The following is a 24,369-nucleotide window of genomic DNA, read 5'->3' on the forward strand; positions in this document are numbered from 1 at the left end:
AAAAGAACCCACAAGGATACCCCCAATCCACCTGGCTGCTGGGGGCACCCCAGCCCCCATCCTGCACAGCTGCCCCAGCGGACATGCCTCCCTCCCTACTCCCCAACAATTCCCCAATGCACAGGACAACATAAGGGGCAAATATAAAGGGGCGAGGCAGGAGGGTCTGGGTCTGCCTCTAAAGGTGTAGCCAAGTGCTCCAGTCCCTCTACATTTGAACAGTGATAATAACAACGTGTCCCACTCTTAGCAAATGCCAGGAACCATTCTAAGATTTATATAGATAAACTCATTTAATCCTCACAACAACACTAAGAAATATATGTATATATAAGTTTGCTATTCATCCCCAATTTACAGGTGAGAAAGCTGAGGCACAGAGAGGTTAACACCTTGCCCAAGAGCACAGAGCTAGTGAGAGACAGAGCAGGATGCAGGCCTAGGCCGCCCTACACGGCAGAGTTGCAGCCTTACCCCTGGGCACTCTGCCTCTTATGCCCTCACCTCTACCAGGCTGGGCAGGGGAGAGGTGGGGGAAGCATTTAGTGGCTACCTGCTCTGGGCCAGGCACTTGACAAACACCCGTATGTTTCAGTCTCAGAAGAACCCAGTGAAGGATGAGCCACGATCTTCACTGTCCAGATGGGGAAGCAAGACCAGAGAAATCTGATCATCTGCCAAGGCCACACAGCCCAGGAAGGGATGGAGCTGAAATCCAAATCTTGGCCTGAGCTCTGTCCCACAGGTGCCCCCTCCCCAACCTTCCTATGGAGCTGAAGAGAATGGAGACCAGGAGGGAGGGAAAGAGGAGAGGGGGTGAGAAGGTTGGAGGGAGCTCTGGAGGTGGTCCTCAGGCCTAGCAGTTGCCTCGGGTCTCCCAGGGGTCCACAGGAATCTCCGGGCCTCCTCCCTACCCTTGCCTAGAAGAGCTGCATCCCTGGAGACGGGCCACCCTACGGCTTCTGGGGCAATGGCCTCAGGCTGAGCTGCTGGGGGCTGGAGCGAGGTCCTGTAGGTCCCCACCCACACATCTGCTGTTAGCTGCCAGGGACCAGGGCAGGATGGGGGGCATTGCCAACCTTCTGCACCCTCCAGCGGCACCTCGTGAGCCACAGACTTGGGCAAACAGGGATAAAGCCTGGACAGAGGCACCTCCCCCAGAGGACAAGCGCAACAACCCAGATTGCTAGGTGGGTGAGGTTTGGAGCACACCAGGTAGCCCAGAGCTCAGAAAGCCGAGGATGGTGAGGGAGCCACAGAGGGCACAAGCTGGGATGGAAATGCTGCCTCCCAGGACTCAGTCCAGGCATGACTCAGCCTCCTGCCAGGCCTGAGGCCCCCTGGCTCCCCTCTGATCCAGGCTCTGTCAGCCCCGAAAAAGGGACAAGGTGGGCGGGACAGCCCAGCTCCGTGGTTCAGGTCGGATGTACTGCAGGGAAGGAAGCAGACACAAGGCAGAAAGGGCCCAGGGGTGTCACTGGAGCAGGCGCCTACGGTACAGCGCAGCCAGGAACGCAGCCAGGATCGCCCCAGCTGCAGCCACCCCAAGCCACTGAACCCAAGGGACAGTCCAGCCACACAGTGTCTTCTCGAACTCCTGGAGATGCTGGTCAGTTTGTGGCCTGGGGTTGCCCTCCAGTAGGTCGGGACTGGGGTCCTCAGCCACATGGATCCTGATGGAGTCCACCGACCCTGAATCATACTCATTCTCCTCCGGGACGTTCTCAGGCCCTGTGCCCAAGCTGTCGCTGGAGCTGATGGCGAGGTCCGCGGAGCAGACTGACAATGGCTGGTTGTCCATCCGGGATATCAGCCTGCCGGGCTTGCTCAGCTCTGACTCTGAGCCCCAGTTGTTGGAGCTGCTGTCTGGCCAGGGCGAGCTGCCTCCAGCAGCCGCAGCACCTGTGGGTGCTAAAGATGCTGGAGTCTCCTGGGAAAGAAAGGAGGGGCTGGAGTTGGCAGCGGGGCAAACTCAGGTTGGGTAGCCCCACTCCCAGGCCACGGCATGAACCAGTACCCAAGCCCCCAAATTCCCAGCCCATAGTGCCCTTGAGGCCACCCTCTCTTAAGGACTCAACCTATTGACGGTGCAGGAGGGCAAGGGGGAGGAGGGGACCAAGGCCTGGCAGCAGCATCAGCGGTGACCTCCTCCAGGGCAGTCCTCTCTCTACTCACCAGCCTGCCTGTGAGCTCACCCCCACCCCAGGGCCTTTGGTCATGTGCAGCCCCATCCTACTTTGACATTCTGCCTGAGCCTGAGGGCCATGGCCCAGCCATGGGGTCAGAAGCCTGGCCACATGCTCAAGGAGCCCCATGGACTTGGTTCCTCCAGGCAGACAGCAGCAGTAGAGTTACACATGCAGGCTCAGAGGGGACAGCTGTGGGGGCTGCTGGGTCAGAGCAGCCACTCCAGGCTGGATGGACTGGGACCGCAGTCTGTAAAACTCTGGTCATGGAGGGGCAGGCATGACTGGGATATCCATGGAAGGTCACGGATACCTGGTGGTGAAGAGCAAGGCATCGAGGCAGACAGGCCGCCCTGCTCTACCCCTCACAGTTTCCTCATCTATAGAATGGCACTGCTAAGCTTAACAGGGAGCTGTGAGCTCTACGTGGGTTAATGCATGTGACTAGCAGGGGTGACCCACGACACCTGAGCCTCCTGAGGCATCCTCACTTAAGAGCTCCAATGTTTATCACTACTCTAAAGGACACGGTATGGGATCTGGAGGAGGCTGGGTCTCAGCTGTCCCTACACCCTGGACCAGTGCAGGCTGGAAACAGAATGGAGACTGGAAAGAGTCCAAGGACAGGGCTGGGGGAAGGGGCCTGGATCACTGCTTAGAGGGCCAAGGACCCACCTCCTCAGGTCTCTGGCTGCTCCTGATGGTGCGCACGGTATTGGCAGGCACCTTGCTGGGCATCATGCTCATGGGTATCCTGTGGTCAGGAGCCAAGCTAGTAGCTACTTTGGGTGGCACTGTGCCAGCACGCGTTGAATTGATGGGCAATTTGGATGGTGCTTGATTGGTAGGCACTTTAGTAGGCATTGTACCAGGGGGCTTCGAGCTGGTAGGCAACTTGGAAGGTACTGTGCTGGGAAATGCTGGCTTCGTGGGCACTTTGGAGGGCACTGTGCTGGTGGTCATAGAGGTGGTGGGCACTTCCACCCCACTGGAGCAGATGGTAGCCTCAGCGTGGTCACCAGCACTCCCTGAAGAGGCCAAGATGGTGGAGGAGGAGGAGGTGTCAGTAGACAGAGCTGACACTGGGGGTCCAGGCAAGCGGCTTGCCCTGGGGGTGGAACGGGCCAGAGGCTGGAAGGAGACAGTTGGAGACACAGGCCCACGGGGTGACGTGAGGCCAGAGACCATGCCTGCAGGTAGCAAAACAAAAGGGGAAACCCACCAGAGTGTTACCCTAAAGTCACAGTAGCTCTGGGAGCAGAGGGCTGGAGAAGGGTCCTCTGTGCCCCAGCTCAAGTCCCTTCTGCATCCAGGCCTCCTAACCTCCTACCCATGGAGAAGTCTCCACAGTTCCTTTGCTCAGGGCTCCCAGGCCCAAAGGGTCAACAGCTGCAGACACATCCTTGGTCCTGTCTATCCTCAGTCCTTGACCTGCAGCCCTAGGTCTGTTTTCTCACAAGAGTGAAATGGTCCGTCCCTAACGGTGTCTAGGAGCTTGAAGATCATTATCAATTATCCTCTCTGCTTTTTTTTTTTTTTTTTGAGGAAGATTAGCCCTGAGCTAACTACTGCCAATCCTCCTCTTTTTGCTGAGCAAGACTGGCCCTGAGCTAACATCCATGTCCATCTTCCTCTACTTTATACATGGGATGCCTACCACAGCATGGCTTTTGCCAAGCGGTGCCATGTCCGCACCTGGGATCCGAACCGGCGAACCCCGGGCTGCTGAGAAGTGGAACATGCAAATTTAACCGCTGCGCCACCGGGCTGGCCCCTATCCTCTCTGCTTTTTCTTCTCCTGCCTGGGACAGGGACAGGCCCCCTTTCCTCCTGTGTCTGCCTTTTCCATCTTCTCCTTAGCCTGGTAGAATTCTGGATGCTTCTCCCACTGCCATCTTTCCTCCTCGACCACCAGCAGGAGCAATCCTGGACCGGGGCAAGGGGCAGCAGGATGGCTCAAGCAGAAGAGTTCACACCAGTCCCGTGGCACCAGAGGCAGGCTTGGGGCAGTGGAGAGACAAAGCCATCCCTGAGAGGAGGGCCTGAACTGGGGGAAGCAAGAGGGAGCAGGTGGTGATAGTCCATAAAGGCAGTTATATCAGCATTCCCCATGGACTTCTCAGAACACACATTCCAGGCCCTACAGCTGACACAGGCCGGGAGTGATTCTGATGTGTCCCTGGTCCCAAATCGAACACCAAAGAATCTCATGGGACCTGTGTTCACGCACGTACTGAAATCAAAGTGCCCTATGCCTCCCTGGTCCATGGCAGCCTTTCCTGAAAGGTGTTCCATGGCAGCGTCTCCTGAAAGGTGTTCCACGGAAAGCTAACATTGCAAAGTGCAAACGGGTGAATGGGGCAGAGTTTCAGGGTGACAGGAGAGTTAGGCACTAAGATGGCTTCTCTGAGCCTTTAACTGCTCACGTGCCTTGTGGCTGTCCCAGGAGCACTGAGGGCTGGCTGGGCACCAGTATGTGGAACACAGTTTGGGAAATAGCAGGGCAGAGAGAAGCCAGTCTGGGAGGTCAGAGTGGACAGCTTTATATTCCTGAGGGGGAGCACTGAGGTCTGGTGCGGGGGTCCAGGCCCCGGACTGATGAAGACCATACTTCCTCTGGGGGCTGAGAAGTTTTAGTGATTTGCTGGGAGCTAGAGACCCCTTTGGGGTAGGACAGTGCCTACGGGCTCCCCTGCCAACAGCTGGCCCAGCCCTGTATTCTCTCCTGCTCTGTCCTTCACGTCCTGGTGGAACCCTACAGAGTCCCTTTGGTAGAGTGCAGAAGTGGCCCTAATTCTCTTCCCCTACCTGTATTCATGCCCTCTGCAATGTGACTTTGTCAGGCCTCTCATCTAGAGACGGAATTTGTTTCCCTACCCCTTGGGTCTGGGCTGGCCTCGTAACTTGCTTTGGCCATCAGAATGAGGCAGGAGGAACGCTGTGCCTGTTTTGAGCCTATGCCCCAGGAGACCCTCCTCTCTCAGAACTCTGCTCAGCTGCCATGAAATGGGCTTGTCTGCTTGAGGATGAGAGACTCATGGAGGAGAACCAGCGTGCCCCAGCCAACAGCCATAAGCAGAACTTATGTGTACACTGGTGTGTATACCAGAGGGAATTCAGCCAAAATCAGAAGAACTGCCCAGCTGAGCCAGCCCAAATTGCTGACCTGCAGAATCAAGAGCTAAATAATTAGTCATATTTTAAGCTACTAAATTTTGGAACTGTTTGTTACACAGCAAATGCTAACCCTTACATCCTCTAAGGAATTGGGTTGCTGGGGCCAGGCCCGTAGCTGAGTGGTTATGTTCACATGCTCCACTTTGGGGGCCCAGGGTTTCGCTGGTTCCAATCCTGGGCGCAGACATGGCACTGCTCATCAGGCCATACTGAGGCAGCATCTCACATGCCACAACTAGAAGAACCCACAACTAGAATATACAACTATGTATTGGGGGGCTTTGGGGAGAAAAAAAAAAAAGGAAGATTGGCAATAGTTGTTAGCTCAGGTGACAATCTTTTTTTTTTTTTAAAGATTTTATTTTTTCCTTTTTCTCCCCAAAGCCCCCCGGTACATAGTTGTATATTCTTCATTGTGGGTCCTTCTAGTTGTGGCATGTGGGACGCTGCCTCAGCGTGGTTTGATAGCAGTGCCATGTCCGCGCCCAGGATTCGAACCAACGAAACACTGGGCCGCCTGCAGCAGAGCGCGCGAACTTAACCACTCGGCCACAGGGCCAGCCCCTCAGGTGACAATCTTTAAACAAAAATAAAATTAAGGAATTGGGTTGCTCCCTGGCATGAACTCCCTTTCTTCCCACTCTTGCCTTCTAGGAGTCCAAGGAAGCCAGAGGGGCAACTCTAATCCTCACCTTCACTGGGAGGACAGAGAGGCCCTAGGACTCCAGTTTCCATGCATACCTGCTGAGTGGGTGCTGCCCAGTTCTGTGTCCTGCTCCTGAGGCCCACTTGAGGTCAGAGGGCTGGTGGCTGCCAGGTCAGAGGAGGGCTCCAGGGGGCCATCTGGTCTCCTCAGGACAGCCCCAGGGCTGGGTGTTTCTGGGGCTTTCCTTGAACTCTGCAAGAAGGAAAATGTGAATAAGGCAGTTGCTTCTCCCAGGAGCTGGCAAAGAGCAGCTTGTGCTCATGGGGCCTCAGACCTACCAGCCTCAGTGCATGCCATGGAGCACAGGAACCAAGGAAGCCCCTGCCTCGACTTTGATCGTTGCCAGACCCTCTGTCTACAGATAACCTTGAACCCACCTCATAGAAAACACACACACCATCCCACAGGGAGTCCCCATCCATCTGTCTGGCCCTGTAGAAAGGTCTCCCCGCCTGCAGCCACAGCACAAACCCCTTTCTTGAGCTTCCAGTCCACGGTTTGGTGTTTTCTGGACACCCCACTGCCCACTCATCATATCTCAATAGAATCGGTCATCTTTCCCCCAAACTTGGCTTTACTGGCAATAATTATAGCTCTACTAACCGCCCCCTACCCCAGCATCTCCTGCTTCCTCATTCCCCTCTGATCTGTCATCCCCTGGTCCCTCGACCCAGCTGAACATCTCACAAGATCATTGCAAAGACCTCAAAACTGTGACCTCACAGCTAGTTGATGACAGAGGACTGGGGGCTGCCACAGGGTAAAGCCCTGGTTGGCAGTCTGGCAGCTGGTCTGGGGGAGATCCCCACTGGGGGAACCCTGGGGTTCCTCGCAGAGATTAGGCAAGATTTGTGGTGGGCAGGGAAGGCATTCTGGAAGGCTGGGTGAGCAGAAGTAGGCAGACAGGAACACAAAAGCAGGAGGCCCAAGATAGATTGTGAGGACACACCTCTCCCTCGGGCTCTGGCGGCCGCGTGTCCTGGACAGGCATGGGGTAACTCGGCTCCTCCCCTCTGTAGCCATTGTGGGGGGCGCTGGGGGCCTCAGCGGGGATGGAGGGCTCTGGAACCTCAGCAGGAACTGATGACGGCTCCAGTGGGGCTGGAGGGCGGTTAGAGGTCCCTGGAGGACAAAAATATAGCAGTGTCAAGGAGGAATCAGGGTTGCTCCCAACGACAGGAGAGCCCTGGGTGCTCTTGGACCTCCAGCTCCAAAGCTGTCTTGATGTGGGGTGCACTCCTCAGAGGAGACAAGCTTCACTGAGCGGGAGGCAGGAGTGGGAGGGAGAGAGGAGTTGGAGACGACAAGGAGAGGTAGGAGGGGGGCGCGAGTGTGTGGGGTGCCTCACAGGCCAGACTGGGTCAGCAGTCACCATTTCTCTGTCCCCAGGCATTCTGGGACTCAGTGGCTTTCTCTTCCTCATGGGTGGCTGTCACCACTAACTGATCCCTGACCTGATGCTGCCTCCTCAGCCCCTCCTCTTTGCCCCCAACCCCCGGCTTTTGTATTCAGGGTTGGGTGGAATACTGTTAATCTCCACAAATGAAGAGACACAGTAGGAGGGAGGGGAGGGAAAAGAAAGGGAAGAGGAAAAAAGGCCAACATGGGGATATTCTAAGGCTGTAAATCTGAGCAGGGTCTCAGGAGTTGTCTCCAGTCTGAAATATAAATAGTCTGCCTTGAGTTTTCTTCCTGTCTCGGCCCCTCAGACCTGACCTCATCAAATCCTCTCTGGCCTGGGCCTGGCAGGGAGCACTGAAAGGGAGCTGGGGAGTAACTGGGTCGCTGAGGTGGGGGACCAAGAAGGTCCTAAGGGAAACCAGGGGGAGGGGAAGAGATGTGGAGAAAGGAAGGAAGGAACCCCCAAAGGAGAAAGAGGAGGCAGTGAAGGGAGGAGAGGAGAAGAGAGGAGTGGAGAGAGGGAAGATGAGCCGAGGGAGAGGAAATGGGAGGAAGGGAGACAGGGGTGGGAGGCCAATGTCACAGCCACAGAAACTAAAGGAGGCTCCATTTGCTGAGCACATAGGAAGTGCCTGGCGCCAGCTAAGCACTCAACATGCCATCACCCCATGGCGTCCACTGCAGCCCTATGAGCTAGATGTTGCCATTAGCTCCATTTTATAGAGAAGACCAAGGCTCAGAAAAATCCAGGGACTTGGCTAAAAGGACACAGCTAATAACTGGCTAAGCTGGGATCTACACCCAGGCTTGTCCACTGCCCAGGAGCGATGGGAGGGAAGGTGACAGAGGTGATAGGGGTACGGGGACAGGGAGAGCGGAGGCCAGGGGAATCAGGCAAGGGTTCGAGGAGGAGGGCCGGGGCAGGAGGCTCACGCGGCAAGCTGCTGTGGTATATGCGGGCCACTTCATCAGCGAGACCAGACAGCTCACAGGCCCTCAGTGCCCCAATGAGGGAATGCACCCAGCCGTTCCGCCGCCGAAGGCTGGTGAAGAGCTCCAAGAGGGTGTCCTGGTTCCCCCAGCGCTCATAGGTGGCCCGCAGTCGGTCCTGGAAGACAGGAAGACACAGCCCCGCTGCCCTGCTCAAGCCAGATGACCCTGCTTCCTTCCCTACTCAGGAGCGTGCAGCTGCAGAGGAGGGCCCTGAGAAAGCACAAGAGGGAGGTAGCCATCTGAAACTGGGTCGGAGCCCAGGACAAGGCCAGGGTTTGAGCCCAAGTTTCAAGGCAGCTACCAGGAAACGGGCTCTCACTGTGTTCCAGGCTCTCCACTCACGGCTTTGTGTGAATTATCTTACATAATGCTATTATTACTCCACTCTACTGATGAGGAAACTGAGGCTTAGCACATACGAACAACAATGAGACAGGAGAAATGAAAACCCACAGAAACGTTTACTGAAGAATGAGGGGGCAAGGTATCGTCACAAACCCCAAAATACAAGGGGGAGGGGCCAAGGCCCGTTAGCCACAGACCTGCATGCCACCCGCACCTGTACGGAGGAAGCAGAAAGCCATGGGATTCCATTTGAGAACTGCTAAAACTGAGGGGGGCGTCTGGCCCACTTCACTAGGGGCCCACAGAAGTCCTAACAGGCTACTGAGGCCTGGTTCCCATGAACTCTCAAAACGGAGCCCCAGGGGCCAGCCCGGTGGTGCAGCGGTTAAGTGTGCACATTCCACTCTGGCAGCCCGGGGTTCACCAGTTCAGATCCTGGGCACAGACATGGCACCACTTGGCAAGCCATGCTGTGGTAGGTGTCCCACACAGAAAGTAGAGGAAGATGGGCATGGATGTTAGCTCAGGGCCAGTCTTCCTCAGTAAAAAGAGGATTGGCAGCAGATGTTAGCTCAGGGCTAATCTTCCTCAAAAAAAACCCCAAAAAACCCCCAAAAGATGGAGCCCCAGGCTCCCTGCCAGGACAGGGTCCCATGACAAGGAGAATGAAATCAAAACTGAGCATGGGGTCTTGCTGGTGGCATACTGATTAAATTGACACACTCCACTTCAGCGGCCCCCGGTTCGTGGGTTCAGATCCTGGGCACAGACCTACACATTGCTCATCAAGCCATGCTGAGGCAGAGTCCCACATACAAAATAGAGGAAGATTGGCACAGATGTTAGCTCAGTGACAATCTTCCTCACAAAAAAGAAAAGAAAAGAAAAGAAAAAAACTGAGCAGGAACAAGGACAAGAGAGTTGAAGAAAAAGAAGGTTCTGATAAAAGTGGGAGAGGTGGAGCCCGGAAATCTCAGAAAGCCAGCGCCATGTTTTTGAGAACTACACCAAAACAACACAAGAGGGAGCTCAGGGAAGTCGGAAGGGTCACCTTGAACCACACTTCATTCTGAAAGAAGTGTCAAGGAGAGGGAGAAGGAAGGAGTTGGCCCTGGCTTGGGTGAAGCTCGGAATTCCACAGTCCTGACCCCAGTGCATGGCTGGCCATCACGCCCTGGCTCACCTGATCACTGGTTGTGAGGCAGGACAAGTAAGGCAGAATCTCCAGAACATGGATCCGGGAAAAACTGCTGTGATGCTGGCGGATATACTGAAAAGTCTTGTCCTCGGCAACCGTCATCGCTGTCCAGGTTCTGAAGTGACAGAGGGCTCTGGCCCACGAAGGGTGGATGAACTGAGAGAGATGAAAAGAGACTAGAAGAAGATAGACCACACATGGCAGCAGAGGTGAGCGTGGAGTTGGACAAAAGGCAATTCTTTCTTTCTCGACTCTTTGGAATTTTTGCTTTTGTCTTTAATCATCCTATTTTATGATTGCCTGAGTCCCAGAGGCCCTGTGTGAATTTGCTTACAGATGAATGGAGGAACCAAAAAGAATCAGATCCAGAGGGTCTAGGGCCCGTGTGTGCCCTGTGGGTTGGCTAGGGTTGGGGAGCGCTCTGGCTCCCCCCACATCTGCCCCAGTTCTGTATGTGCCCTAGCTGCTGATAATAAGAGGGCTCCACCTAGAAATGCTGCTGCTTTGGGGTATACTGGGGGGAAAAAAGCAGCAGCCCAACACGATAATAACAGGATCCATCCTAATTTAAAGGTGAATAAAATGAAGTACCAAGAAATTAAGGGGCCTTGCTAGTTAGTAGAAGAGCAAAGAACTGAGGATCCAGCAGCAGGTTCTTTCCAGAACATGACGGCAGGCCACCACTAAAGATTGCTACATACATGTTCTTAGAGTAGGAGGCTGAGTTCCCCTCACTGTGTGACCTGGTGCAAGTTACCAGTCTTTTCCAGGCTTTTCCTTACCTCTAAAATGGCTCAGAGAGCTTGTTTTGACATTACAGTAGTTCGGTCTTATAACCTAAAATCTAAAAGTGCCTCGAATACGAGCAACTGCCACCAGATGCTTAGGCAGCACTTACCACAATTTGCAATTATAGATGTGTTTGTTTCCTTGCATCTTATTTGCCTCTCTCACTGGGGAAAGCTACAGAGAATCAGACAGACAAGACCTCTGCCATCATCCAATTTATATTCTATTGGGGTGAGATAGATAACAAATCAGTAAACATCTACATAAATAAGAATTCCAAATAGTAGTAAAGGTTATAAAGAAAATAAAGCAGGGTAATGAGACAGAGCCCCTGGCCAAGGGCACGCTGCTGGAACCGTGATGGTCAAGGAAGCCTTTCTGAATTGGCAACACCTGAGCTGAGGTGTTCTTGGCTGTGAGAAGATCGGTGTTTCCAGCAGAGGGCACAGCAAGTGAGAAGTCCTAGGGTGGGAATGAGCTTGATATGTTTAAAGAATAGAAAGCAGGTCAGTGGTCAAGGTTTAGAAAGCTAAGGGGAGGGACAGAGATCAAGGTCAAGGAGGTTGGGACGGACCATTCATGTAGGGTGTTAAAGGCAAGGGCTTTGGGTTTTACTTGCAGTGGAAAAGGAAGCCATCAGAGCGATCTGAGCAGGGAAGGGAGAGGATCTGACTTACGTTACTCTCTGCCAGCAGCTGTGAGGCCCCTGGACTGTGGAAGGGCCAAGAGGAAGCAGGGAGACAAGTCAGGAGGCCAGGGCAAGGACACATTTTGGGGTTGGCTGAGATGGTGGTGGTGGTGGCGAGAGGCGTTTGGATTCCTGGTGTTTTGTGGATGTGGGAGGTGAGGGAGAGAGAAGAATCAAGGATGACTCCTCAGGCAGTGGGTGGATGGTTGGTGCATTTAACAGGCCAGAGAACCTGGGAGAGGAGCAGTGGCACAGAGGGGACTCTAGAGTTCCATTTTGAACAAGCGAAGCTTGAGATGCTTTTGGATGTCCAAGTGGGTTTTCAGGAAGGGAAGGGGGCGGAGGAGAGAGGGCCAGGCTGGAGTAGAAACGTGGGTCTCAGGCCTGTCTCTAGGAGACAGTTCTGCAGAGCAGAGAGTGCCCAAAAGCTGCTGAGGCCACCAATCCCTCGCCACATGGGAAACAGGGCAGCAGTCCTGTCTACCAGCTTTACAGCCTCACATTGCATGACTTCGTTTGCCAACTACCAGGAATGTAGCACAACATCCATGATGGGGCCACTGCTAATGACAGAGGTTAGGAGGATGGGGGAAATGAGAGTCCTCTGAGCCTTCAGATGACCAAAGAACAACTCTATGGTGGCTAATAGACCCTTTTCTTCTTCCCCCATGGCATCCAGGAAGGTACCAGGAGGGAGCCAGGTGATGCATTCTTCTGCATCCCAGTCTCAGCCCTTTAGGCACAGAGTTTGGGGGGTATGGGGCTATGATGTGGTCCAACCAAAAACAAAGGAAGCCCGTATTTGTTCACGTTTATTGAACGTCCACTATAAGCTGGCACATCTTAAGTTGCTTTCACTTTATCCTTGCCACAATCCCATGGGAAGAGAAGTGATGCCACGTTGCACCGCTGACCACTGGCTCTGACATGACTTTGAACCCTGGACTTGCTGCCTTGTTGAAGCTCACCATACACTTCGCAGGGCACAGAGGCCCGTGCAGCAAGTGAGGCTCACACTGGCCCTGTCTTCAAGCCCTGGGAGGGGCCAGGAAATCTTTCAGACAGGGCTGAGGACATTCTAACCCCCCCTTCCACGGCAGCTGCCATTGCCAGGTCGCCGACCGTCCTTCCAGATGTTTTTGAGGTTCCACAGCAACCATACGGAGAACGCAGTTTTTGTTTTCCCGGCACCTCCTTCGCGTCTCAGAGAAGAGGGTTGGCAGAGTGTTTTGCACCGACGCGGCGAGGAGAGTTGCCGACCTGACTGCCCCGGAGACTCTGGAAAGAAATAGCCACCCACGCGGGCGGGGCGACGCCCCACCGCCTCGGCTCGGATTCCCGGATTCCTGGGCCGGACCCAGGTTCGCGGAGGGAGGGGAGACTGTTCTGAGCAGGTGTCACCACCAAGAACTGTCAAGATCCTGGGGAAGGCGGCAGCTCTCGACCCCCAGGCGCGGCCGCGCCCTCAGAGGTTGGTGCATCCGGGCTAGGCCTCACCAGAGGTCACCCTGAACCTGCGGGCGGCTGGAGGAGCCCTGCAGCAGAGGCCGGTCGCCTTCCGGCCTAACCTCGCCGAATCCGGAGCAGACGTCCTGCGCCACCCACCTCCTGACCCCGATGCTGGATGCGGCGAGTGGAGCCCTCTTTGGACCCGCTCTTCCCCGGCCCCGCGCGCCCTGTCCCCTCCCCGGCCCCCCGCGCGCTCCACACCCCGTGCGTGCGCCCCGGCAGACTCCGAGTCCCCCTCGGCTCCTGCCGCCACGGGCCACTTCCCCGAAAGGCGTCCGTGCACCCTGAGCCCAGAGGACCGAGCACCCGGGGCAGCGAGCTTACCTCGGGTAGCCACGACCCGGGGTCCTGCCGACCGCCGCTGCCAGCTGGGAACCGGCTCCCGGGAGGCCGGGGGGGGGGGGGGGGGGAGGAGTAGGGAGAGGGAGGAGGGTCTGGGCCGGGCCCGCGCGGCCATTGGCCAGGCGGCGGGGGGCGGAGCCTCGCGGCCGCTGGAGACCTGAAGGCGGGGTGCTTGCCCCGGGTCTCGGGGCCTCGACCGGCGGGACCGGCGCTCGGGAGACCCGGGTTCCTGCTGGGGCGCGGGGAAGCGGATTATTTTCTTCCCTTCGTCTCAAGCAACTCCCGGGAGAAGTCCAGGGTGTGGCTAGAAACCGAGCGGGCGTCTGACCTCGGAGTCTGCGGCCGGCTCGGTCCCCACGCTTCCTATGCGCAGCAGCTTCTCCGCCGAGTAGCTTGAGGGGGCGAGGGTTTTTATGTTGTTCGCTCCTGGGCCTGGCACACAGTTAGTGCTCGATAAACGCCGAATGTCAAGCAAAATTCACAAGGGCGCGAGTGCCCAGCCTGGCGAGGCACATGCTGGGCCTGAGGAAGCAGGATCGGGGTGGGGGTAGGCGGGGGAGGTGGGTGCAGCGCAGGGGCGCCAAGGTTGGCTCCCCAGGCACGCTGGGTGTGGGCCAGAGTGCTGTGTGGGAAAGGCCTCTCCACCCAGGGATCTGGGGCCGGCATCTTCCTACAGTGCTTGCCAACCCCCTCACGCTTCCTCTGGGGCAGAGCCCAGCAATTACTGAGCGCTCACTGTGTTCCTGGTACAGGCTTAAAGTCTTATACTGTAGGGCTCATTAAATACTCTCACAATAACCAGGTAGAGGTTTATTTTTCCCGTTTTAAAGAGAGATTAAAAGATTTGGGAAAATGTTTGGCAGCCCTTTCTAAAGTTAAATATGTGCCAATCCTATCACCCGTCAACCACTCCTGGGTGTGTGTCCACCTAAAAACACGCACAAAAGATGGTGTTCATAGTGGCTTTATTCACAACAGGAAAACTCTGGAAACAACCAAATGTCCATCGGCAGGAAAATGGAGAAACAAACTGTAATGTGCTGATATCATGGAATAGTATACAGCAGTGAAAAAGAACAAATGATTGATACACACAACATGGATGAATCTAACCGGGATGAATGGGCACTAACCAAGTCAAGCACAAAGAGTACATGCCACTGTTTCCAGTTACAAGGAAAGGTAAAATTCAAAAACAGGTAAACCTCATCTACATAAGTAGAAATCATTTCACTTGTTAACCCCTGGGGGATGGTGACGGATGGGCTACAAGGGAGCTTTCTAGGGGGATGGAGATGTTCTATATCTTGATGTGAGTGGTGGGTACATGAGCCTGGGCATATGTAAAAATGCATCAACTGTACACTTATTGTTACACTTTATACTGCAACTTAAAAAAGGAAGAAAGACACTGAGGGGTTAAGAGGTTTGGCAGAAATCATGTGCAAATGCGTCAGTACATACCTGTCTCCAAAGCCAGTACTGAATCCCAGACTGAATTGTAGGAAGATGCCTGGACACTCTTTAGGTAAGATTTTGTTAGTTTAGTGGGTAACTCTGTGGATATTTCACAATATTCAGCATTTACAAAGTGTTAATATCAGACCTGAACTCAACTAATAAAGTCAGCCCTGTCTTGTTTAGCCAAGAGAGGGTGAATATTGATTGGTTCGAGAATTGCTCCTGCCTGCTACCCACCCCAAGTCCAGTGACCTCATATCTAATTCGTGCAGGAAGAACATTGGGAGTGTGGTGACTGGCTTCCAAATGCTGTTGTCACCCGTCTTTGCTGCATCTCGCAGGGTATTAAAAAAATATAGCTTCCTCAAAAACACAATGAGATACTTTCTTAGTCCATTCGGGCTGCTATAACAAAAATATCACAGACTGAGTGGCTTAAACAACAAACATTATTTCCCAGTTCTGAAGGCTGGGAAGTCCAGGGTCAAGGTGCCTGCAGTTCCACGTTTGGTAAGGGCTGCTTCCTGGTTCCCAGACGCCGTCTTCTCGCTGTGTCCTCAAGGGAGCTCTTTTGGGTCTCCTAAAAAGAGCACTAATTCCATTCATCAGGGCTTCACCCTTATGACCTAATCACCTCCCAAAGGCCCCACCTCCAAATACCATCCCCTTAGGGATTAGGTTTCAATATATGAATTGGAGGGGTAGGCATAAACATTCAGTTTATAGCAGATATCAACCATTAGGGTGGCTATTATACAACAAACAGAAAATGACAAGTGTTGGCAGGGACGTGGAGAAATTGGAACCCTTGTACATTGCTGGTGGGAATGTGAAATGGTGCAGCTGCTGTGGAAAATAGTATGGCAGTTCCTCAAAAAATTAAAAATAGAATTACTATATGATCCAACAATTCCACTTCTGGATACATACCCAAAGAAATGGAGGCAGGAACTCAAACAGATATTTGTGTACCTACGTTCATAGCAGCATTATTCACGATAGCCAAAAAGTAGAAGCAACCAACCCAGATGTCTACTGATGGACACAATGTAGTATATTCATACAATGGAATACATTAAAAAGGAAGGAAATTCTAACAAATGCCATAACATGGTCGAACTTTGAAGACATTATGCTAAGTGAAATAAGCCATTTGCAAAAGGACAAATACTGTATGATTCCACTTATATGAGGCCCCTAGAGTAGTCAGCTTCATAGAGACCGAGAGTAGGATGGTGGTTGCCAGGGGCTGGGGGAGGGGGAATGGGGAGTTTTTGTTTAATGGGTAGAGGGTTTCAGTTTGGGAAGGTGAGAAAGTTCTAGAGATGGATGGTGGGGACACATGCACAACAATGTGAATGTCCTTACTGCCACAGAACTGTACACTTAAAAATGGTTAAAATGGTAAATTTTATATATATTTTGCCACAATAAAAATCCTAGCCTCAGTGGTTTCCTGCCATCTTGGCGGGGAACCAAAGGTAGACACAACATCACATCTATGGTATCCTTGCTAAAACTCATAATCTGAAGCGAATCATGAAGAAACATCAAACAAACCCCAAATGAGGGACATTCAACAGCTGTCCTGTCCAATACAGTAGCCACTTGCCACATGTAGCTATTTTAATTAAAATTAAATAAAATGTAAAATTCAGTTCCTCACCCCTGCTAGCCACATTCCAAATGTGATTTTCATGTGGCTATCATATTGGACAGCACAGATATAGATTTCATAATTTTCTATCTCCCAGAAAGTTCTACTGGATAGTTAAAAAAAAAAAAGTTATATTGAGCAGCGCTGATCTGCAGAATAACTCTTCAAAAATGTCAAGGCCATGAAAGACAAGACTGAGGAACTGTTCCAGATTAAAGAAGAATAAAGAGACATGACAACTGAAAGCAACGTGGCATCCTGGGTTGGACCCTGAAATAGAAGAAGAACATCACTGGGACAAACGGTGAAATCTTACTAAGGCTTTTGGACTAGTTAATAATATTCTATCAGTGTTAGTTTTCTTGTTTTGATCATTGTACTGTGGTTATGTAAGATATAAACATTTGTATTATTTTTGCAACTGTTTTCAAAGTCTGAAATTATTTCAAGAAAAAAATTAAAAAGTGAAATTTAAAAATCATCTTTTGACCCAGGCTATTTATATTATTTTATCTTATATTGTTGATTGCATTCTGCCCTGTTTCATGAGTAGAATTCATTGATCGTTGTCCATTTACTAGTGGAAGGGCAAGTCTAGAGAGTGATCTGTGCCCCAGGCCACCCGCCAGTGAAGGCCTCAGAGCCCCTCTCCCCCAGAAAGCTCATCCCCAAGCAGGTGGCCCATGTCCCCAGGCCAGTGCTCCACGGAGGGCTGTGGCTCACATGTAATGAGTCAGCAACCACCAGCTCATGTCTTCCCCCAGAGAGCAGAGTCAGGCCCAAAGATAGCGCCAGAGGGCCCCAAAAAGGGACATGTTCTGAGTCTGAGTCTCTTCAGAGAACGCTCCAAGACTGAAAAACAAAATATAACCCCTACCTTTACAACCTCGTTTCAAATAAGTTTTTAAACCGTTATTCTTTAAACTACTTTATTTTTTCAAACAATTTTATTACAAAAAAAATATATGCTCAATAAAGCTGGGGAAAAATTAATAGAGGCATATATATTTAATATGGGAAAAAAATAGAAATGTTTGATGAAGAAACCCAAAATCTGTACTCATACTGCCACCACCCAAAGCTAACTGCTGGTGACCCTCTGGAGTCTTCTCTTCTGGTAATTTCTTTTCTACAACACAAGGTCTCTGAGTCCTCTGGCTTCCTGAGGTCACCCTTGCCTTGACCAGCCACATGAGATGGGCCAAGCCGTGATCTGGGACATAACAGGGTCTGCTATAAGCCCACCTTACCTCTTAGGGGTCTCAGAAGGAGGGGGAGCTTGGTTCATGTCAGCTCCTGGGTCAGTCCCTGCTACAGCTGGCTCCTTCAGGGTTATCCAGCCCCTGTGGTCAGCATGGCCTCCTCTCTGGCCTCAGGGCATTGTGTTGCTGGTCACCTGCCACTCAGGAGCTGCCATACTGCCCTTCGTTACTGAGAACCACTGATATAGGTTGCTTGGCACCAGACATTTACTGGAGGTTTCATGGGAAGACAGGGAAATGAGCCCATGGGCAGGACATGCCATCGAAGTTAGAAATCAGAGTTCCTAAAATTCACGGGCCTCCTCTAACACAGCAGACTTCTTCTGGGCCACATCCCTCCATGGCCCCAGCTTCCTGCCACACTGTTCCTGCCCTGCTTGCTTTCGGCCCCTCTTATTATCTCTTGTCCTAGGGCCCCTCCCCCAGGATTTGGAATTCAGTGCAGAAAACAGAAACTACCATAGGTATTTTGTGCATGGAAGGGTTTTGTTTCTCGAAGCATGATTTACGTTCCGTGAAATACATCAATCTTCAGTGTGCAACTTGATTAATTTTTATCCAAGTAACTACCTGTGTAACCAGCACCTAGATCAAGATCTAGAATATTTCCATCTCCCCAGAAAGTTCCTTTGTACTCCTTATCAATCTCCACCTCCAATCATTATTCTGATTCCATCATCATAATTTATTTTGTCTGTTCTTGAATTTAATATAAATTAAATCATATACTACATACTGTTTTGTGTCTGGCATCTTTCATTCGACATGTTTTTGACATCCATCTACGTTGTTGCATATATCAGGAATTTGCTCTTTTTCATTGCTGAGTAGGATTCTGTTACATGCATATACCACATTCTGTTTATCCATTCTATTTTTAATGGAATATTTATGAATAAAGCTGCTATGAACATTCATGTATAAGTCTTTTTGTGGAATTATGCCCTCATTCAAAAATTGCAGGATGATAGGGTAGTTTGGCTTTATTAGAAGCTTCTAAACAGTTCTCCAAAGTGGTTGCACCACTTTACATTCCCACCAGCAGTGTAGTGAGGGTTCCAGGTACTCCAGTCCAGTCCACTTCTTCACCAACACTTGACATGATCAGTTTTTTCACAGGAAGGAATTTAATGCAGGGAATTACTGGTTACAAAATTGTGAGAGGGGCTGGAGGAACAGGAGTCAGGGGGCTGCCCCTGGAGTAACTGAGTTCAAGAGCACATCACCACAACCATAATCAGAAGTGAGGAGGAGGCCCCTGCTGCCACCCCTAGCTCCACACGGCTCTGTCTCGACATCTGCTTAATGCAGGAATGCTGAGTCTGACTGCTGAGACTGGCGGGGGCCCTCCCGTCTCCGTGTCCTTGCTCTCAGAAGTGGCAGCAAGAAGATAGCCTCTAGCCCCCCAAATCTCTGAGGGGGCGTCTAATTGTCAGACCTTAGTTTATATTCATCACTCTAGTAGCAAAGATGTCTTGGAAATGTATTCTTTCAGTTTCCAGTCTCTGCGAAATATAGGAGAGCCCCCTATAAGGAGGTAGAGGGAGACAGTTGTGTTAGTTGGCTTTTGCTGAGTAGAAATCTACCCCAAAAGGTAACAGACTAACATAGCAACCATTTATTTAGCTCAAAGTTCTGCAGGTTGGTAATTTGGGGCTGGGCTCAGTTAGGCAGTTCTCATCTTATCTGGGCTCACTCATGCTTTTGTAGTTAGTTGCCAATTCTGTTGGGAACTGATGGGCCTAGGATGGGCTCAGCTGGGATGGACCATCTCTGCCCTACGTGGTCTCTCATCCTCCAGCAGGCTAGCCTAGGCTTGTGTTCATGATGGCTGGGCAGGTTTCTGAGAGAGAAAAGTGCTCTTTAGGCCTATCAGAAGGCATATCACTTCTCCAAAATGGCATATCACTTCTGCCACATTCTGTTGGCCAAAGCAAGTGACAAGGCTGGCCCAGATTCAAGGGGAGTGGAAACAGACTCCAGCTCTTCCAGAAGGATGTAAAGCCACTTTGCAAGGGTATGAATAAAGGGTGGGATGAACCGCCAGGGCAATCTACCACACTCATCCACAGAACGCCCCATACCTCCCCGTCCTGGAACTAGCCAGCAATCCCAGGTACCTTGTTTCTTTTTTGTGTAAAGCAATAAGATTCCCTGTATCTTGCCTTTTCTTTTCTTTATTTTGTCCTGTCTCCTGGATTCCTTAACTTTATTTTCCAAATCTTTTTTTTTCTTTTAGGAAGATTAGCCCTGAGCTAACATCTGCTGCCAATCCTCCTCTTTTTGCTGAGGAAGACTGGCCCTGCACTCACATCCATGCCCATCTTCCTCTACTTTCTATGTGGGACGCCTACCGCAACATGGCTTGCCAAGCGGTGCCATGTCCGCACCCGGGATCTGAACCAGTGAACCCCGGGCTGCCAAAGCAGAACGTGTGCACTTAACTGCTGCGCCACTGGGCCGGCCCCCCTAATTAATTTTTAATGTAAGCAATAATATTTTTATTTTCTGAGAACTTCTTGTTCTCTGTTGTTCTTGCCTTTGCTTTATGGATATGATATCTTCCTGAAGCTAATTACTGAGAATAGTAGTTAGAGAGCCTTTTTGGTTTTGTTTTTTTTAATTCTCTTATGTTCCCTGCATGGTTTTCCTCTGAAACCACTCTTTGCTGTTTGATTATTTAGTTTCTCTTTTATGTTGCAAGCTTTCCCCGAATGTCTGGTGAACTTTGTTTGCATTAAAAACGAGCAATAAAAAGCATTGAGGAAGTTCTGTGCATATCCACTGGTTGGCTTGCTTTTGGGAGGGGCCAGGTGGGGATGGGCCTGTAGAAGAGCCCCTGCAGGCCAGAACGCGAGGGTCTCGTCCATGGGGCTGTTCTGTTGCTTTAGAGCATGGGTGCTTAACATGGTCAGGCCAGTGACTCCTCGGGCTATCTGGTAACCACTAAATAGTTCTCTTTGTCCACATGTTTTTTTATCTTCCACATATGAGTAGAATCATACAGTGTTTGTCTTTCTCGATCTGGCTTATCCTAGGCCAGAACAATGTTTTTAAAGGCATTTAAAGATACATAGAGTTACCAAAACAAAAATCCCAATTATATTAAAATATAATTATTAAACTATCACACATTTTTTTCATTAAATAAATATTTAAGTAATGCAATGCATAAATAATAGTCCAAGGTATCTGCATCAACTCTATCGTGACCTGGAAATATCTGTAATTTCTTTTGGTGACTGAGTCACATGTTCTGCTAATACCGTTGTCGTTTGTGGCTGACATTTAAAAAGGAAGGGAATTACCAAAGGCACACTTTTGCAGAGGGTTATTGATACGTTCATCATCTTGATTGTGGTGATGGTTTCATGGGTATAAACATATGTCAAATCTTGTTAAATTGTGCACTTTAAATATGTGTAGTGTTGGGGAAATAAAGAATCCTGCCAACGGAAAGACCCTGACGCACTAATATAGCGGAGAGAGAAAACACTATTACTGAAAATGCAATCGGATTACAAACATGCAAATGCTTCCCCATTTGTCCCAGTACTGCGGATGTGCACTTTGATCACTTGGTAGGAGGTGCCCTCCGGGTTTCTCCACTGTGGATTTACTCTTTCCCATTTTTAGTTAATAAGTAATTCACGGAAGGGCACTTTGAGGCCATGAAAAATCCTGTTCCTCATCAACCTTTCACCCATTGGTTTTAGCATCTCAGTATACTTCACAGTCTTTGTATTGGTCTGATGTATTTCTAATTAGTCTGATCCTAGGCATTTATATTTGTTGTCTTTATCCTGAATGGGATCTTGTCTTTCATTGTATTTTCTAACTCCTCATTCGTGAACATAGGGAAGTTACTGATTTTTGCTCGTCACTTTTGCTATTGGCCACCTACACTGGGGCCTCTCTGAGTCAAGGAAGGCTGCTCTCTGGGCCAGGACTTACTTCGTTTTCATCACAAGGATATTACAGGACCACATGAGCCAGAGACAGACCTGTCAAAGGGGTTTAGTGTCCTTTTACTTCTGATCAAGTAGCAACCCCAAGTAATGCCCAGAGAGGAAAGGCTGTGCCCCTGGCTCTAGTTTAAGATGGAGTCTTCGCTGATCCAAAGACTTCTGGGCCCTCTGGCTGGTGTGGCTTATATAATTGGGGTGGACACAGAAGGTGTCGTTCTGACCACTGCCAGGCTTTGTAAACCCAGGTGGCTGTTTCAGTGAGAGGAAGAGTTCCAACCTTTTTTTTTTTTAATTGAGGTTACGATAGTTTACAACATTGTGAAATTTCAGTTGTACATTTTTTTTAAGTAATTTTATTTATTTTTCTTCCCAAAGCCCCCCAGTCCATAGTTGTGTATTCTAGTTGTGAGTGCCTCTGGTTGTGGTATGTGGGACACCGCCTCAACGTGGCCTGATGAGTGGTGCCATGTCTGCGCCCAGGATCCGAACCAGTGAAACCCTGGGCTGCCGAAGCGGAGCATGCAAACTTAACCACTCGGCCACGAGGCCGGCCCCTCAGTTGTACATTATTGTTAGTCATCTTATAGGTGCGCCCCTTCACCCTTTGTGCCCACCCCCCACCCCTCTCCCCCCTGGTAACCACTAAATAGTTCTCTTTGTCCACATGTTTGTTTATCTTCCACATATGAGTAGAATCATACAGTGTTTGTCTTTCTCTATCTGGCTTATTTCGCTTAACATAATACCCTCAAGGTCCATCCATGTTGTTGTGAGTGGGACTATTTTGTCATTTTTTATGGCTGAGCAGTATTCTATTTGTGTGTGTGTAGACACACCACATCTTCTTTATCCATTCATCAGTCAATGGGCACTTAGGTTGCTTCCCCATCTTGGCTATTGTGAATAATGCTGCAGTGAACAAGTCTCTTTGAATTGCTGATTTCAAGTTCTTTGGATAAATACCCAGGAGTGAGATAGCTGGATCATATGGTATTTCTATTTTCAGTTTTTTGAGAACTCTCCATACTGTTTGCCATAGTGGCCAAACCAGTTTGCCTTCCCACTAGCAGTGTGTGAGGGTTCCCTTTTCTCCACACCCTCTCCAACATTTGTTAGTTTTTGTCTGACCACTTGTTTACTCACCTTTCTTAGGGGCAGAAATTGTAGGCCTGTGGTGCTACCCAGTCATAACTCTGACCTCTTTCAGAACACTGAGGGGAGAGACCGTTCCTCTTCACTAATAGTGATGTAAAAAGTAAGCCGGCATAACTTCGGAACACAGGGGGCCTTGTAGCAGGAGACTTGCATATGCTACATGATTGCTTCCTTTGCTGTAAGCAGCAGTTTATCATCTGGGAAAGGGACATGTGGTCCAGGCACATCACTCGAGAGATAACACAGCCTATTGTTTCTCTCTGCTTCCCAGGAGAAAGGAAAAGTAGTTACATGGTGATATTGCAGAGTCCCTGGCCCCAAGGGTCTCCTATAAACCACCTACTGATTCATTTGTTCAATATATAATATGTATAATATGGGTGCCTGCTAAGTGCCAGGTGTTAAGTATAATGTAGAAAACAAGGGACACAATATAAACTCTCCTGGAGGTTATAACCTGATGGGAAGATGAAACATTAAATAACACACACAAATAAACAATTGCAATGGTGGCGGTCGTTGGAGAAAGCTGTTAAAAAATTAGCACAGCTATTACTGCTCTTAAGATGAAATATGACTCACCCGTGGAAGAATCTATCTTTCTATGGTCCCCTTCAGCTTACAGACATTCATGTGGAAGGAAGTCATGCCTGAGAACTTGATCACGTCCCACAAGAGTTGATTTCAAGGCAGAACTGAAAATGTGCTTTAAACTGCTGAAGATGGAGCCCCAGAACAGGCTTTTTCCTTCTCTTTTTTAGGTGGCACAGCTATGCGGCTTGGAACCAAGTTGGGTGAGGGATGGAGCCCTAAACTGCTTTGTAAGAACAGGAAAGGAGGAATGAACAGGAATGAAATGAGGATGCTGGAGCCCAGAGAGCAGAGGGAGCAGGGAGAGTCATTGCCTAATGGTACAGTTTCTGTTTTGAAGGATGAAATCGTTCTGGAAATAGAGACAATATTGTGAATGTACTTAATGCCACTAAATTGTACACTTAAAAATGGTTCAAATGGTCAATTTTATTTCTGTATATTTCACAATAAAAAGAATAAAGAAAAACAATTTTTTTTTTTTTGAGGAAGATTAGCCCTGAGCTAACATCCACTGCCAATCCTCCTCTTTTTGCTGAGGAAGATTGGCCCTGAGCTAACATCCGTGCCCATCTTCCTCTGCTTTTTTTTTTTTCAAAGACTTTTTAAAAAATTTTCCTTTTTCTCCCAAAGCCCCCCGGTACATAGTTGTGTATTTTTAGCTGTGGGTCCTTTTGGTTGTGGCATGTGGGATGCCGCCTCAGCATGGCCTGATGAGTGGTGCCATGTCCGCACCTGGGATCCGAACCGGCAAACCCCGGGCTGCCGAAGTGGAATGTGCACACCTAACTGCTACGCCACTGGGCTGGCCCCAAGAAAAACAATTTTTAATAAAAAAATTAAAAAGGAGGGAGCAGGGGCCGGCCCAATGGCACAGCTGTTAAGTGTGCACGTTCCACTTCACTGGCCCGGGGTTTGCCAGCTTGGATCCTAGGTACATG

The 24,369-nt window shown here is 50.4% G+C and overlaps 1 protein-coding gene and 1 long non-coding RNA gene across 8 annotated transcripts; one reads left to right on the forward strand and one right to left on the reverse strand.

Annotated features, from left to right (window-relative positions):
- Positions 1–274: 274 nt before the first annotated feature.
- Positions 275–13,391, reverse strand: MAVS (mitochondrial antiviral signaling protein). Of its 3 annotated transcripts, XM_070485627.1 has the most exons (8): positions 13,317–13,385; positions 11,473–12,761; positions 9,992–10,162; positions 8,404–8,578; positions 7,019–7,191; positions 6,105–6,261; positions 2,862–3,376; positions 275–1,930 (listed from the first exon to the last, which is right to left on the reverse strand). In XM_070485627.1, exons 2-8 carry the CDS (start codon positions 11,563–11,565, stop codon positions 1,475–1,477), a joined length of 1,740 nt encoding a protein of 579 aa, XP_070341728.1. In that variant the 5' UTR covers positions 11,566–12,761; positions 13,317–13,385; the 3' UTR covers positions 275–1,474. The 3 variants fall into 3 exon arrangements, with proteins under 3 accessions (XP_070341728.1, XP_044604027.1, XP_044604028.1); XM_044748092.2 differs by lacking the exon at positions 11,473–12,761 and having other exon boundaries at positions 13,317–13,391; XM_044748093.2 differs by lacking the exon at positions 11,473–12,761 and having other exon boundaries at positions 9,992–10,182; positions 13,317–13,386.
- On the forward strand, positions 12,755–23,876 carry LOC106847680 (uncharacterized). 5 transcript variants are annotated; one of them, XR_011494589.1, is made up of 4 exons: positions 12,764–12,954; positions 14,313–14,533; positions 19,954–20,199; positions 23,599–23,876. It is a non-coding gene; the product is annotated as an uncharacterized lncRNA (long non-coding RNA). The 5 variants fall into 5 exon arrangements; XR_011494587.1 differs by lacking the exon at positions 23,599–23,876 and having other exon boundaries at positions 12,755–12,954; positions 19,954–20,491; XR_011494588.1 differs by lacking the exon at positions 23,599–23,876 and having other exon boundaries at positions 14,313–14,516; positions 19,954–20,485.
- Positions 23,877–24,369: the final 493 nt, after the last annotated feature.

The sequence above is a fragment of the Equus asinus genome, chromosome 15 (genome assembly GCF_041296235.1).
Source record: "Equus asinus isolate D_3611 breed Donkey chromosome 15, EquAss-T2T_v2, whole genome shotgun sequence".
Taxonomy (NCBI): domain Eukaryota; kingdom Metazoa; phylum Chordata; class Mammalia; order Perissodactyla; family Equidae; genus Equus; species Equus asinus.